Genomic DNA, 17,746 nt, shown 5'->3' on the forward strand with positions numbered 1-17,746 from the left:
AGTGCTAACCAGTGGGCCACGGCTGCCCCATGGGTGTTAGCATGTCCATGCTGCACTAAAGGGAGTTAGCATGTCCAAGCTGCGCTAAGGGAAGTTAGCATGTCCATGCTTTGCTAAAGGGTGTTAGCATGTCCGTGCTGCGCTAAAGCATTAGCTGTGTGGAGGGAGTTAGCATGTCTATGCTGCGTTAAAGGGAGTTGGCATGTCCATGCTGCGCTAAAGCATTAGCTGGATGGAGGGTGTTAGCATGTCTGTGCGGCACTAAAGCATTAGCTGGATGGAGGGTGTTAGCATGTCCATGTTCAGGCCGGTCATTGCTGTTGTAGGTAGTATTGTGAACTTCCATATTTCTTGGAAGTTCTGACTTTAGTAGAAGAAGCTATCCTACATCATTATAGCCAACATCATTAACATGTAGATGGAGCTAGCCTAGCATAGCCAACATCATTAACATGTAGATGGAGCTAGTCTGGCATAGCCTAGAACATTGTGAATATGTTCCTGGTTAGGTCAGTCTCTGGTTGGTGCAGATGGCGCTGGTCAGGTCAGTCTCTGGTTGGTGCAGATAGCATCGGCTGGCATCGGTTGGCATCGGCTGGCATCTGTTAGCATCGGCTGGCGCTGCCGTTCCTACCTGCAGCCGCAGGCCGCTACGCGCATCTCCTCGTAGAGGTGTCGCACGGTGATGACGCCGTTCTCCTGGTACATGATGGTGATGGGGTCCAGCTTGGTGGGCACGCAGCAGGCCATGTTGGCCTTGCCCGGGTGGCGCAGGTTCACCAGAGACTGGATGATGGCGTGCTTGGAGGGCGTGACGTCGGGCGAGAGTGGGAACTGGCATGTGCCCTTGCACTCGTAAGCCTCGTACTCCGGCGGCGCCACGATCCACTCGTGCCAGCCGATGTCCTTGAAGTTGACGCGCAGCGACGTGCGGCGGCAGTAGCCACTGGCCGCATGCCTCCTCCTGCGGGTGCGGCGGGCATCGACTGGAGAGCTGCGCTCCCAACCGTCTGGGAGAACATTCTGGGGTAACTGCGGCTGCCCTGGGGGGATGTGCAGGTCGTGTGCAGGTGTGGTGTGGGGCGTGTACTGGGGGGCGTGCAGGTCGTTGGGGTCATCGCTGGCGTCTCGGGGTTCGTGGGCTCCAGAGAAGACGGCCTCGTCCTCATGACTCAACGTGTGCTGTAGCTCCTGCTGAGCCTCGCGGCGACGCCCGCGCTGGTCGCTGGAGAACACGATGAGGACGGCCGATGTGTTCCCCGTTAGGCTGCCGCTCACGTCTGCCATCTCGGCCCCGCCCCCGCAGGGCGCCCGTTGCACCCGCACCTCAAACTCTGCCACGCCGCGCCCAGACCCCGCCCCCGACCGCAGTGCCGCCGTCACATCAAACATCTCCCATGAGCCTCTGCTCCACGCCACCTCTCTCTCATCCAAGAAGTGGTAAGATGATTGGGCGGTCTGGGTTCCGTCCCCTCCCAAGTCCCCCCTAATCCTCAGGTCATTCTCCGTTAGGGCCAGGCGCGGTTCCTCTGAGCGTTCCACTGGTAGCAGCCCTTCTGTATGATCAGTGTCCACTGTCTGTGTGGTTCCGTGTGGTTCTGTCTGATCAGTGTCCACTATCTGTGTGGTTCCGTGTGGTTCTGTCTGTGTGGTTCCATGTGGTTCTGTATGTTTTTCCCCTTTTAGCGGTTCTCCATTCCCTCTGTCTGTGTTCTCTCCTCTTGGTTCCTCTGTTTCCTCTCTGTCTCCTATCTCTTCTGTTTGTTCTGTCTCGGTTCCGTGTTCTGGCTCTCTCGTGTTCCCTCTCAGCCTGTGTGGTTCTGTGTGGTTCTCCAGCTGGTAGACCCTGATGGTTGCCGCGGTGGTTCCGGAGGAGCAGGCGTGTGCTCTGGGCCCGGTCTGTGTGTACAGGCGGAGCTGGACAGTGCCGACCCGCTCGCTGGCCGGGACGGAGATGTTGAACAGGAACCGGTGCCTTGAGACCCCACCCCGGGACTCCGATAGGCTCACGTCTGCAGCGACACACACACACACACACACACACACACACACACCAACACATTATTCTACACACTGACCTGAACTGACTAAATGTCTAAGGAGGTCAGGGAAAAATGAACATTGTGAAAATATACGAAAGATGAAATCAAAACATTTTGAGTAGAAATACGTATCCGGTGAACATGCTGCGTATGACTTTTGCCCGGGGGCTTCTGGAGGTGTGTGTGTGTGTGTGTGTGTGTGTGTTGTGGCTCACCCTGTACACTGTAGCTGCGTATGACTTTTGCCCGGGGGCTTCTGGAGGTGTGTGTGTGTGTGTGTGTACGCGCATGTGTGTGTGTCTGTGTGCATGTGTGTGTGTGTTGTGGCTCACCCTGTACACTGTAGCTGCGTATGACTTGTGCCCGGGGGCTTCTGGAGGTGTGTGTGTGTGTGTGTGCGCATGTGTGTGTGTGTCTGTGTGCATGTGTGTGTGTGTTGTAACTCACCCTGTACGCTGAAGCTGCGTATGACGTCAGCTCTGGGCGTGCTGGACTGGTCAGCTGCGTACGTGTTGTAGAGCTGGACCATGAAGTCCGGCGGCCGCACATGCACCTGCTCCTGAGGGGCGCTGGACAGGTTCAGCTTCCGCAGCAGGTCCTCCTTCACCGAGCCCAGGAGCCACTCCATGCGCTCCTCCCAGTCGGCCAGAGCCGCCTCTGAGTCCTCCGCCTCCTCCTCCTCCACCTCCTCCTCCAACTCCTCCACTGCCGAGTTCTCCACCTCCTCCTCCTCCACCTCCTCCTCCTCCACCTCCACTGCCGAGTCCTCCAACTCCTCCAACACAAAGTCCTCCATCACCTCCTCCTCCACCTCCTCCTCTTCCACCTCCTCCAGAGCGCTCTGAGCTGCACGCTCCTCCAGCCGGTTCCCCCACCCTACGGCCCCGTCCGGCGGTCTGAGTTCCTCCATGTGGATCCGGTCCAGCGGTCGGGTTCTCAGTGTTCTGCTGTAGAGAACCACAACGAGGCAGAGCTGCAGTAGAACGTGACCCGGTCGCATCACGGCACGCACCTCGTCCAAGCGCTCCTGATGTGTGTGTGTGTGTGTCAGGGAAATCTTCACCGGCCGGACTGCTGTCTGTGGGCGTGGGCTCTGAGGGCTTTGAGGGTCCAGCACGTCCGTTGTCCTGGGCTCACACACACGCACACACACACACACACACACTCACACACACACTCTCACACACACACACACACTCTCACACACACACACACACTCTCACACACACGGCGACTGGCGTCCTGGGTTCACTCCCAGGGTCCACAGTAAACATCTCACTCTCTGGACGCCCAGAATAGCCTGGTCCCCCCTTATCTCTCCTGCTCTGCCTGCTTTGGGCTCCCCTATCACTGGGGGTCACGGGGTTAATGAACACACTGTAAACAACAACACACACACACACACACACACACACACACATGCTCAAACACACACACACACACACACACATGCTCAAACACACACACTCACATGCTCAAACACACACACACACACACACACACACACACATGCTCAAACTCACACACTCACATGCTCAAACACACACACTCAAACACACACGCTCACATACTGTACGCAAACACACACACTCACACACACACACTCAAACCCACACACTCACATTTTCAAACACACACACACAAACACACACACACACTCAAACCCACACACACACACGCTCAAACCCACACACACACACATGCTCAAACACACACACACACACACACACCCACACACGCTCAAACCCACACACGCTCAAACCCACACACTCACATGCTCAAACACACACACACACACAAACTCAAACCCACACACTCAAACACACACACTTACATGCTCAAACACACACACTCACACACACACAAACTTAAACCCACACACTCACACACATGCTCAAACACACACACTCACACACACACACACTCACAAACACAGATGGATAATGGGAGAGAGGCCAGTGAACTCTTCCTGAAACTTTCGTCTTCCAACACTCCTGTTTCCGCGCAAACCCCCAGACTGACCCACACACACACAACCAATGGAATTTTTACCCAATGGGAACCTCTCCCTGTTTTTAGCCAATGGAAAGCCTCTCTTTAAAGAGCAAAAAGAATGTCCGCACTCTAAAAATCGTGTATTTGTGTCTTCATTAGCAGTCACTGGCTGCGTCACAGCCTGCGTTCCGATGACAAGGGTCCCTATGCTGACCTCTGCGCTGACCTCCCTGCACAGGATGTACAATTCACAGGGAACTTCACAGGGAACTTGATCGCATTGTATTTGGAATGCTCTGCTAGTCCATAGTTGCCATAGAGATGTTAGGATTCACGAGGCACGTCTAGCACATTATCCATTCAAAACAGTGGAGAGTTAGCTCGCTAGCTTGCTTCCGTTAGATAGTTGGCTCACAACATTTCAGACGTGTTTAGGGATTACAATAATGTTTTTTTAGACGTGTTTTGGGATTTACAATAATGTTTTTTTAGACGTGTTTTGGGATTACAATAACGTTTTTTTTTAGAATGTACAGGGCAGGGGCGTGCAGAGACCTTTGAAGGGGCAGGGGCTCAAATTTAAAAAAGGGCACATGGAACAACATTTTCAGAAAACGTGTTAACTTTATTTAAAACTTGTCTTTAGTGGGCATCTTTGCACTGCAGAATATAATATCATGTTTTATAGAACATAATGCATACGAAAGCTAGAAAAGATACACACAATTTGAATGGTGTAAACTGGAACTTAAGTTTTACATTCCCTAGCCTATAAAACTTTAATCATCTGAACCTGAGCTGGACATTTTTTTTTTTTTGCATTTAAATTCTAGCATTATACTATTTCAATGATGATGGTGGGACAGGCTATTATATGGTTTAGCAATTTGCAAAGTAGTCTAATGTACTGATAAACATTTTATAAATTTTCATATCATTATGTATCAAGAAGAATGGGTGTAAATAGCAGACAGAGCTGCAACACATTTTTCGCATTTCTCTCCTTGGTTCTGAAAATTCAATAGGAGTGCATGTACTGTAGGCCTACTGTAGCCAGGGCACAGACAGATAGGTCTTTTCAGTTTTAATTAGGCTATTGTCTACACAGAGATCATAGGCTATAAGGCTACATCTTATTGATTAAATTCAAAGCTAATTTTAATAGCCTAGAAATCTAGACACACCCTAGCGGCAGCAAATATGTTATTGCCTAGTCTGGCTTGTCAGGCTATAATTTTACTGTTTATCACAGTGAACTACCACCATTAGCAAGCGTCTTGCAGATTCACGTGCTGTGCGTGTGGCCACAGAGTGAAATGACACGTAATGTAGCCTACTGTAAACAGAGAATGACGTGTGGAGTTGGGTTAGATAAACAACAACCGTAACCTATGTCATCGGCTGTTTTATGAACTAGTTCTACTAACCTAAGCTACTATAACATAGAAACCTAAACAGAGTATGTTATGAACGTTCAGCCTTAGATTTTCGAAGCTGCCAGGTTATTGAAATGGATGGACCATTACATGGTTAAAACGGGTTTGATAGCCTACTTCATTAAACATGAAACAACTTTAAACATTTTATTCTCTATCTCTAAGCTGAATACTATTGCATGTTCAGATTGGCTAACTGCCAAGTGACCTTACCGTGCTTCCAAACGTCTCTTGCAGCACTGTGCCTGCGTGCTAGCCTAGAAATCTAGATTACATTTGCTGCCAGGGCTAGTCTAGCAACTCTCCATTGGCTTGTGAGCTCCAGAAATCGAAACTCAATCAGGCCAATGAAATCGTGTATAGTCGTTAGGTGGGCTTAACATAATGATTGATGGCAGAGTGTCAACGGTTTGGCTTGAATTCCCGGAGAGCGAACGGAGAGTGCCCAGACCCTACATTTTAATGTGGGTCAGGGCCCAGTTTCCCGAGACACGCTCTTACGAGGGTTTTCTACGATTCATCTTACGATCGTTCGTTGTTTTTCCGACTGTTTCCCGAACATGCTCGTAGCGTGAACGCGCTTGCACTGCTCTTAAGATGCTCTTAAGGGGAGCTGTCCACGTTAATAGTTCTGAAATATCCTCTGATTTGACGGTGATATCAGGTGACTGCACGTCACAGCTATAGGCCTACCATTTAAACTTCGGATCTACACATTAATTCACATCAATACGAAAATAGAAACACTTTGACATCTGCATGTAAGCATTCCAAGTAGGTTATATACCACACAGAGACATAAATAATTGTAATTATTTTAAGATTAGATTGTTGCACCATGCAATATTTTTTCGCGGTGTCAAGACGTTTGAAGATAAGAAAGAAGTCGAGTAAGAAAGAGAGGAAATGTGTAGCCTTAGATTTTGATGCAGTAGGCTACAGACTAAACCACATGTTGCTTTCTCTGCTTTTTACCTCATAGGCCTAATAAAATATAGCCTTCACTTAGCAAAGATAATGTCAAACTATTCTGGCAACGTCTAGATTGCATTTTTGTCCGCTTTTCATCACATTATTATGACCATTAAATGTAGGCTATTTTGCACGCTAAAATCTGATTCATCACAGGTAAACACAATAAAGAATGGGAACGTAAATTGGATTATGTATTCTAAGTTGCAATTCCTCTGTATGTCCTGTTGGTGACCTCAGTGAGAAGTACTGTTAAGACGCTCTTAGCCGGTAACGAGTACTCTGGAGCACTCGTAGATCTACTATTGTTTTCACGACGCTCTTAAGCTACGATGGTTTCGGGAAACAGTCGGCAAATCTTAAGACGTTCGTAAGAGGGACTTTACGACGCTCTTAGGCTTAAGATGCTTTCGGGGAACTGGGCCCTGGCTCGTCAGGATACCTGCGTGCACCTTCTGAGAGTTCACTGAATGTATGACGTCACGGATTGGTGGCCGCAAGGCATTTCAATTAACACAGAAAATTGTTATTTTTGTAAATTTCTAATTTCACAAACTATTAATGAGACATTTTAGCGAATATTCACGTTGGAACTAGCGGAAGTATTACAAATTTTAAAAAGTAAAAAACGGGTCTTGTCAAAAGGGCACTTGGACATCAAAGGGGCAAAAGGGCAGGTGCTAGAGCCCCTGTAGCCCCCCCTTCTCTGCACGTGCCTAGTACAGGGTCTTTCTCGCTAGTTATCACATTACTGAATTCCAGGTGCCATTTAACTTCCGGTGACGTGATGCAGCTGTATGTTCACTAGCTCCCCACACACACACACACACACACACACACTGAGCACCATCGCTCCCTACGGAACGGAATATGGCTGAACACCCTGTGCAGTCCACTATACACTACTACGAGGCCATCGGAATGCACACACACACACACACTCACACACACTCACACACACACACACACACACACTCACACACACACTCACACACACTCACACACACGCACACACACACACACTCACACACACGCACACACACACACACACACACACTCACACACACACACACACACACACACACACACGTTATAATCGCCCTCCGCACCACACCACTTTATAGTGGGGATCCCCACTGCAACACACACACACACACACATGTTATAATCGCCCTCCGCACCACACCACTTTATAGTGGGGATCCCCACTGCAACACACACACACACACACATGTTATAATCGCCCTCCGCACCACACCACTTTATAGTGGGGATCCCCACTGCAACACACACACACACACACACACACACACACACACACACACACACACACACACATACACACTCCAGGGCTTAAAATTCATTTTTCAAAATGGGGGGGGAATTCCCCCCTCAGGTTATTCATGTAGGGGGGATTTACACAATTTGGGGGGGAGGGGGGGTCGATTCTGATACCAAGTCAAGAATTGCGATTTCAATACTTCTTCGATACTTTTTTAAAAAAGTGTTTGATTTTGGGGCCCCCACCACCCTGACGTCATCAGTAATATATACTGTAGTGGGATCATTCACAACAGTGGACATCCTAGATTCTGCTTGACTCTCTCCACACACACAATGTTAAATTCATATAGAGTGTATTTAGTTAATAATGTATTTTTTAATGTATAGCATTTGACTAGTAATTACTAGTATCTAAACATATTTAGTCATTTGAATGCTTCATATTGACGTTTAAACTATAACAGGCATATCTTTAATGTGGTGTGTAGGTCTAATTAAGTGCACATTGGTGATGAGCATAGATATATATATATATATCTATGGGTGTTGAGTAGGTGTAATTGAATGCCTGTCACTTTAAGAAGTACGTGAGAGTAATTAGCCTCCCTTCAGCCTGACGGTTTTAGGCTAGTCGCTAGTGAATAAAAGTTGTGCATAGTGCATAAGGATATGTGGATGCAAATGCAATGCATTATGTTTTCTATGTCATTCGATAAAATAAATGTTCAAAAAACTAACAAGTTGAAGACAATCTTTCTGGGATCAAGTGTTGACGTGACCTGAGCTAGCAGGATAGTTACCAAGGAGCTCTTTCCAGATGTAAAAGTTTGCCATGGTTGCGTAGCCTATTTGCGTAAGCGCAAAGTGGTTCTCTCTCACTCTGTGTGTGTGTGTGTGTCTGCGTCTGCATGAGGCTATGTTCAATTCAACTCGGTAGTTGATCCGTCCGGTCAATAGCACCGCATTCACGCCACTTCATGATTATATTAACGTCATCAGACAGGCTGTAAAAGTGTATGCGGGAATTTCTCGCATTATGATGGCTAGAGTTGCGGGACTTGAAAAAATGATGCGCAATACCCGCAATCCCGCAGTGAAATTTAAGCCCTGCACACACACACACACACACTCACACGCACACACACACACACTCACACACAGAGAGAGGAGGAGTAAGAGAGAGAGGAGGAGAGAGAGAGAGAGAGACATACATGTACACTCACACAACATGACATTCTTCTATTCACACACACACACACATGTACGCACACAATCTTTCTACATACACCATCACTTACATGACATGACATTCCTCTACACACACACACACACACACACACAAAACATGCATTCCTCTACACACACACTCACGCAACATGATGTCTTTAGTAAGTTATTTATTGTGTCATTACTGAACTAACAAACTAAAAGCAAACAAACAAAAGTGGAGAAGAGAGGAGAGGTCCACCTGCTCAGACGGCCTGAGGGAGGCGTCAGGCCAGATGACCAGTGCAACAGTTCACGAGTTAAAGTCTCAGTTTCTATTTATCTTTTAAATATTAGAGTACCGCATATCCACATATACGTATGTATGATCCAAACCGCTGCTACACGGAAACTAAAAGTATTTAAGCTAAAGAAAAAAATCTGCAAAGCAAATATGGTACATGGTGAATACATTACACTGCATGCATATGGGTTAGGGTTATGTACACTGAATACTCATATATATATATATATAGAAATGCATATGGGTTAGGGTTATGTACAGTACAATACTAATATATATAGAAATGCATACGGGTTAGGGTTATGTACAGTACAATACTAACATATATATAGAAATGCAGCAGAAATCATAAAACTGATTGAATAACCGAACACAGCGACTGCCCCTGTCCTCTGGCCCAGAGAGCGAAGGAGTGGTGAGGAGGTGAGCTCCCGGGCGCCCGAGTGGACACATCCTGCTGCAGGCAATCCCCATCTCTTCCACCTATCGGCCAGCAGGTGGCAGCACTAGCTCGTTTTTGTGTGGCTTCCATGGCATATAGCTTTCATTAACACAACAGTGGACACTCTCTCAAACTATATAGCTTTCATTAACACAACAGTGGACACTCTCTCAAACTATATAGCTTTCATATCACTACAGTGGACACTCTCTCAAACTATATAGCTTTCATATCACTACAGTGGACACTCTCTCACAAACTAACTAGCAGGTGCACTCCACGGAGTTAGTTTAGTTACAGATCATTTATTTACAAAAATACTTCTGCCAGGAAAATATGTCTATGACTTGATATCCACACGTACATATGTGGGCTCCACCTCTGGGTGTGTGTGTGTGTGTGAAGAGAAGCTATGCACGGACTACACAGTTCCGATCCCGTAGTGTCCAAACTCTCTGTGGATCATCCCTCTGGTCAGCAGAAAAAGAGTCAATCTGAAGCTTAACACTGCACAGTGTGTGTGTGTGTGTGTGTGTGTGTGTGTGTTTGTGTGTGTGTGTTACTGTGTGAGAGTGCATTCGTGTGTCTCTGCATGTGAGATGGAGTCAATCTGAAGCTTAACAAAGTGACAACAACTTCAGTAGTTCAGTAGGCTTTTCCCTCCTCCATATTCTGTCTGTGTGGACTGACGTTCTTTTCTCATTAGCTTGAGCAGGTGTGTGTGTGTGTGTGTGAGACAGACTGCTTTTCCCTTTGTCATGAACTTGAGTGGGTCCCTGTAGTCTTTTGGGGAGTTGAAGTCTTTTCCAGCTTTGCGGTGAGTTCTGCTGGTTCTGCAGTGAGTTCTGCTGGTTCTGCGGTGAATTCTGCCAGTTCTGACGTGACTTCTGTCTGTTCTGTGAGTTCTGCAGTGAGTTCCGTCTGTTCTGCGGTAAGTTCCATCTGTTCTGTGGTGAGTTCTGTCAGTTCTACTGAGAGTTCTATCTGTTCTCCTGCAGTTCTCCGGTCTGGTTCTGCAGCTCACCGACAGGCGCAGGTCTCCACAGACATCCCTGGGTAAACCTTCAGAACCAGGTTCCGCTCTGGATCCAAGTAGAGCACCGGTAGCGAGCTCATCTTATCCGGAACGCAGCAAGGTTCTGGAATACCAGGAATGATTCCAACGGCACGGACGATGCTCTGGATGGTGGCGTGATTGGAGGGGCGGACCACCTGATGGGAGGGGGGGGGGGTGGGGCAGTTAGTGACGGAGCAATTACACCAGGAAAACAAACAACCCAAACACACATGCCACACACATAACACACACACACACATAACACACACACACACACACATAACACACACATACCACACACACACACACACACACACACACACACACTCATACCACACACACACACGCTCTTGGAGATCCTACAGAGAGCTTCTCTCACAAGCTCAGAAAGCTTCCACAGACCCCCTCTCTGAGAGGCTACCTCTCCTTACGGGACGTTTACACACTGACCAGCCCGACGGCTCGGACTCGGCCTCGTCCACGCTTTACTCTCTCACTCTTCTGTTCTTCTAGTCTGAGCTCTCTTCTTCTCTTCTTTAAGTCTAAAGATATACACTTACTTTAAATAAATGTAACATCACAGCTCCAACGCCTCCAGCACTAATAAGGCATTACACACAAACAAACAGGTCACTATGTTTGTAACTAACCTCTCTCATCTCTCATCTTCTGATTCTTCATCAAAGACTCAGAGGATGTGAAATAGTTTGACTGTTTAAGAATATCAAATGTTGTAAGATACCTGAACAACAGAGGACCCATTTGATTTTCATTTCCCCTCATTTATCCACCTACATCCAGAGCCTGTTAGCCTGTTAGCCTGTAGGCCTGTTAGCCTGTTGGCCTGTAGGCCTGTTAGACTGTTAGCCTGTAAGCCTGTTGGACTGTTAGCCTGTTAGCCTGTAGGCCTGTTAGACTGTTAGCCTGTAAGCCTGTTGGACTGTTAGCCTGTTGGCCTGTAACCCTGTTGGCCTGTAACCCTGTTGGCCTGTTAGCCTGTTAGCCTGTAGGCCTGTTAGACTGTTAGCCTGTTAGCCTGTTAGTCATGGCTGGTGACTGTGGCTCTATAACACAGCGGCTATGAGCTCAACTGTCGTCTGTCATCACATGTGTGTGTGTGTGTGTGTGTGTGTGTGAGTGCGTGTGTGTGTGTGCGTGTGTTTGTGTGTGCATGTATGTGTGAGTGTGTGTGTGTGTGCGTATGCATGAGCTGAGCCATCATCACCCATCACGTGGGCTACTTCCAGGAACACACATGGACTTCCAGAGCTGTGAGTTTGCTATCATTCATACACACACACACACACACACACACACACTACCAATGTGTTCAAACTGTTGGGTCTCCCATGCCTTGCCCATAACAGAGCTGTGAATACTGGAATGGCACTCTGATTGCATGTGCTTCAGAAATTGAGGTATAATTCTTATCTAACACATCAGGGCGTGCACATACACACAAGCAGACAAGCACACAGCTGGAGAGATACAAGTGTCACACACACACACACACACACACACATTGCTCCTTGAATTTCCCCTAGGGATCAATAAAGTATATCTATCTATCTATCTATCTATCTATCTACATGTGCACACACACACACACACACACAGGCCAATGTTCTCTGAGGTGCTACAGTAGGTGGGGTACTGCTCATGTGGACCAAGGCCAGGTACAGATAGTGTCCACGTCCGAGGGTCTGACTAAAAGACGCACCCTCCCATCCTTGTCTAGTTCCACTTTTAGGCCACTTTCTAGCCACAACACACACACACACACACATACCACAACACTTTGGCTTTTTCTTCCACAATGCTTTAGTCAATACACGCCAAGAGCACCAACTATTAATGGACGTATTGAGCAAGAGCACCTACTATCCAACTATGCATCAATGCTGTCCACAGGCAGCTATAACCATGGCCTGATGCTAATAGCTAACCTGCTAACATGCCCTCACCCAGGTCCACTCAGGCCTGGTTCCTGATAATAACTGCTAACATGCTAACTGCTAACATGCCCTCACCCAGGTCCACTCAGGCCTGGTTCCTGATAATAACTGCTAACATGCTAACTACTAACATGTTTCACCCAGGACCACTTAGACCTGGTTCCTGATGCTAACATGCTAACTACTAACATGCCCTCACCCAGGTCCACTCAGGCCTGGTTCCTGATGCTAACTACTAACATGCTCTCACCCAGGTCCAGTCAGACCTGGTTCCTGATGCTGGGCGATATATATCGCGATAGACATGTAATCATGTAATCGATATCAATAAAAAATATGTTCGATAGAACATTTGATAATTAGATAGAGATATATAGATACAAAGATAGATAGATACTTTATTGATCCCCAAGGAGAAATTCAAGAATTAAAAGCAACACACACCTCCCGCCATACATTAAAATAGCTAGTATGTGCAACTCTACCAGAGTAGGCTATAGAAGTAGGCCTGCCTTAACACAGACTCTCATTGAGTCCTTGCCCCATGTACTCTCTCTCTCTCTCTCTCTACCTCCCTCTCAACAGATGCGTCCCTCCTCAGCATGCACATTTAATCCAAACATTCACAATCGTGCAAGACGCTAAATTGCTATTAAATCCGGTTAGCATCATTAGCACGCTGCACGAATTTGTTCAAAACTGTTGCATTCAAGTTGACTGATAAGTTCTTATCATCTCAATCCTGATGTAAATGGAAACGTATTTTCCAAGACTCAAATGGGCCTGTCTCAAGGAGAAAAAGTATTCATTTGAAACTTAAACACACGTGGGGAAACTGAACAGTCCAACTAGTAGACTATGATAAACTAGCCAGTTAACATACTTTGTTTACAATATTTCCAGGCTTCAATATAATTGCTGGTTTTCATTCAGACTTTTGTGCTCATTTATTTATTTGAGTGTTTTTCATGGTTGTGTTAATATTTCTTTTCCCTGTTTGCTTTGATTGCTAACTGAGGTGATGAAAATCAGAAAGGTTAAGTCTAAAATAAAAGTGTTTAAATTGGACTTTTTTCCCCCTCTGGTCCTTATCTGAAATAGGTTTAAAGAAATCAATATTTATCGCTATTGACTGATATGAAACACTAATATGGTGATACAGTTTTCAGCCGTATTGCCCAGCCCTGTGTGAGCCTGCTCTTCTCTGGCTGCCTATTAACACCTTCCTACTGAGTCTGCAGACGAGACCCAGACGAGCGTTTTAACCCGGAACCCAAGTGGCCCAATGCTCAGAGAGCCCTGTGTTCTGTAGTGTGTTCCGCATTAGAACAGTGAGGTGTGTGGGATGTTCTCTCACCTTGGGGATGGGGAAGCGGCAGGTCCCGGCGCAGTAGAACGCCTCGAAGGCCTTGGGGGCGAGCACCCAGTCGCTCCAGCCGATGTCGGCGAAGTCCACCCTGAGGTAGCGGCGGGAGCAGGCGCGCGACTCGGTCCACTGCCTCCGCCGGGCCTTCTTCATGGTGCGCTCGTCGAACTGCAGCTCCCGAGCCCCCCCCACGCCCTCCCGTGGACCCCCCTCTCCGCCCGCGCGTATGTGTGGCGCCTCGGGGCCGAGGGCTGGTGTGTGTGAGCGTGTGTGTGGCGTGTGTGGAGGGGGCGGTTTGGCCTTGAGAGGGAAGTAGGTGTTTTCCCAGAGTTCCCTGCTTTTGGGTTCCGTGTGGTGGACATCGGGCAGCAGGTTGTTCTGCAGGTGTTCCACGGCGGCGCGTCTGGGCCGGTGGTGAGTGTGCGGGTCATCGGCGTTGCCGGGGAACGGGCCGTAACGCTGCAGGGTGACGGCAACGCTGTTGGGCTCGCCGATGGTCCGGTCGTCGGTGTACACCAGCAGATACGGCGGCTCAGGCCCCGCCCCCGACTCCGCCCCTGACTCCGTCCCCAGGGTCCGGACCGCTCGCCGCTGCTGGAGCTGGAACTCGGCGGTCAGCAGCACGTGTCCGGCGGCGTGGGCCTGCGTGACGGGAGCGGAGACGTTGCGCTGCAGCCAGCCGCCGCGGTGGTGAGGGTGGGACGGCAGCGGGAGCGACGCGAGGCGGACGCCGGGGGTCAGCGGGACGGACGCTCCTCCTCCCCTCAGCACCAGCCGCCCGGGAGACGAGGCCGCCGCCGGACGACACGACGGCCCGCGCAGGCGACGACAGCTCCAGGACCTGGGCTGTGAGCGCGGCGGCTCCAGGAAGTGCAGCGTTGCTGCGACAACGACCTCTGACTCTGGGATGGAGGTCAGGTTAAACTGGAACAAGAGCCTGTTGTTGGAGGACACTGAAGGAGGCAAAACGGTTAAAATACTGTTATGTGGAAATCTGCTTTTATGAGACAAAAACAAAATACCCTCGCAGACAAACTGTTCCCCTCATAATGTTGGTGTAGAACTTGACGGTAAAATGACGGTAATTTCAATTTTATAAAACAATGAAATTGCCTGCAACCCCATAAAACGATCTTGTAAACAACACATTTTTTGCATTCTCAATTACACACACACAGCGTGCGGGTGTTTTACGAGTGGGTCTATTAAAAGACAAACACGGCTCCTGAATCTGCGCGAGGCATATGGAAATGTTTAAGAGAAGCCCCTCGCGCCCCCAAGTGCCGTTACACTGAGGGATGTTGTCTCGCGCATTGGAAACTTTACAAACCGAGCGTCTCTGGTAAACGACTAGCATGAAACCGACTTTGTACGAAGAACATTTCTATCAACAGAAAGCCTAGTTGAGACACTTTTGTCAACTTTGTAATGGACTTAAGCACTCCTCCGTAGGGTGCACGACAGCTACACAACGTAGAATTTTTGGGGTGTACGTGTCGGTCGCTTTGGTCTGGTCAACAGCCACACACACACACACACACACACACACACATACATCTTGATAACTGGCAGACTGAAACAGCCCTATGCACTTGCCCATGGTGTATTATTTCCCGGTTTTGGCTCTCGCTGCCAGGCTGTTTGTCCGTACTTTCCATCTACGACCGAACTCAAGTCTGACTGAAACCACCCCACATCTGTTGCGTGCGCTACTCTGCTGCCCCGTAGGCTACAATGTTTGTGTTAAAGTAGATGATGGTGTAATAACGGCACACGCAGACCCGTCACAGCGGACCACTCACCCGGGAGAGCTCTGAAGCTCCTCACGGTATTCCCGTCCCGTTCGCTGGGCTCCTTGGTATATTTGTCATAGGTTTTGTACATATTTATGGTGACCACATCCTGCGCGTCCCTTTCAAACGCGGCGCGGTCCAAGGCGCGTTCGCTGGGTGACCCGTGTGTCTCTCCGGGCGGCGTCGACGAGTCCACCAACGCGCCTGTACGGGTTCCGAGATAGAGAAGCAGATGCAACGCGCACAGGTATGAAACCGCCATGGTCTAGTATCCCATCAACAGCTGGAGAGAAAGTCGCGCGTAACCGGTGTCGACTCTGTCTGGGAGAGAAGCGTGGGGGTGCGTGTCCGATGGGCAACTCCCGGCTCTATCTGGCGTCCCTCCCGCGCTGTAGGTCTCGCGGCGTATAGTACACTTGTCTCCACATACAGCCGGCGAACGCGGAGCTCAAGCGGATGACAGATGGTGACGCTCTCGGCCTTCAGCCAACTGGATCCGAGACGTGAATCCGCTCAGCGACTCCAAAGCTTGAAAAATATATGCCTGCCTCGCGCACTCTTTTCCAGACGGTTTTACCGCTTTTTCCCGTGAGGACGTTAGGCTATTAAAAATGTTTAGCAACAGAAACGGCACCAGTCTTCAAAATACATGTTCAACTACTTGTTTTTCTAATTACTTGCTGTCCTCATAGTCAGTTTGATATCTGCGCTACATATTGTCCAACTCTGGGTTCGTTTTCAGAGTGAAAGTCCACAGATCGCCTCCGCGATGCATCTATGATTTACAGGCGTCAGGTTAATATTGGCGGAGCGTTTCTCGCCGCAGGTTACGCGCCTAACATGTGGGAATGTTTATGAAAATGAGTGACTTCTTCCTCCTCCCCCACAGACACTCCTGGGCCTGTAAACATGATGTGTGTGTGTGTGTGTGTGTGTTAGTGAGAGAGAGAGAGAGATGAGAGATTATTTTTTGAGGGTTTAGGATCCTGACCTGGGAGCCCCTCTTCCTGTGGGTCTGCTAGTAAATCTATAAATCCAGCTGTAATCTATACATCTATCCAGCTCTAATCTATACATCTAGGAGTCCAAACTCATACAGTATCTCACTGGCACAAAATCTCCTCTCCCTCCTTACAAAACCAGTCTGCTGTAGAGGTCTAAAGGCTTATGTCTGTGTATGTGTGTGTGTGTGGTGGACAGAGGGCGATGCTGCATATGTCACTGCGTCTCCTTTTATGTGTGGGGGTAATAGACAGAAGCTGCCAGTGTGTGTGTGAGGGGGAGAGAGTCTGTGTATGGACGACTTGGAGGTGGGTGGTGTGGGGGGGGGGGGGGGTAGACAGAGGTAGGCTGTGTGTGTGTGTGTGTTAGACAGAGGCTGACTTTGACCACAGTAAGGAAGGTGATGACAGCCTGGCCGGCTGGGGTCACTGGACCATTAAAATGCTTTAAAACACTTTTAACAGGCACTACACCCACACACAGGCCTGCACTACACACACACACACACACACACACACAGGCCTGCACTAAACACACACACACACACACACACACACACACACACACACAGCTTTGACATGTAAGTGCCCAACTCGTTCTCACACACACACACACACACACACAGTTTTGACATGTGAGTGCCCAACCCCCTCACATGTTTGTCACAGTTTCCTTCCTGTATGCAACTTCTACTGAACGACACACACACACACACACACACACACACACACATGCACACACACACACACACACACTCACACACACACACACACACACACACACACAAACACACATAATCTGTCTAAGACACGGTCTCTCTCTCACAGATGCGCAGACGTGTTATTTCGTGTTATTTATTTGGTTGAGATCTAAAGTCGTCACTACTCAAATG

At 48.6% G+C, this 17,746-nt stretch overlaps 2 protein-coding genes across 2 annotated transcripts; both read right to left on the bottom strand.

Annotated features, from left to right (window-relative positions):
* Nucleotides 1-2,688, bottom strand: gdf2 (growth differentiation factor 2). Its single transcript, XM_042086470.1, has 2 exons — nucleotides 2,490-2,688; nucleotides 1-2,012 (listed from the first exon to the last, which is right to left on the bottom strand). Exons 1-2 carry the CDS (start codon nucleotides 2,668-2,670, stop codon nucleotides 631-633), a joined length of 1,563 nt encoding a protein of 520 aa, XP_041942404.1. The 5' UTR covers nucleotides 2,671-2,688; the 3' UTR covers nucleotides 1-630.
* A 6,449-nt stretch (nucleotides 2,689-9,137) lies between these two features.
* On the bottom strand, nucleotides 9,138-16,801 carry gdf10b (growth differentiation factor 10b). Its single transcript, XM_042087707.1, has 3 exons — nucleotides 15,862-16,801; nucleotides 14,051-15,012; nucleotides 9,138-10,893 (listed from the first exon to the last, which is right to left on the bottom strand). The coding sequence occupies exons 1-3, from the start codon at nucleotides 16,112-16,114 to the stop codon at nucleotides 10,702-10,704; spliced, it is 1,407 nt and encodes a 468-aa protein (XP_041943641.1). The 5' UTR covers nucleotides 16,115-16,801; the 3' UTR covers nucleotides 9,138-10,701.
* Between the last annotated feature and the right edge of the window lie 945 nt (nucleotides 16,802-17,746).

The sequence above is a fragment of the Alosa sapidissima genome, chromosome 3 (assembly GCF_018492685.1).
Source record: "Alosa sapidissima isolate fAloSap1 chromosome 3, fAloSap1.pri, whole genome shotgun sequence".
Lineage (NCBI taxonomy): Eukaryota > Metazoa > Chordata > Actinopteri > Clupeiformes > Clupeidae > Alosa > Alosa sapidissima.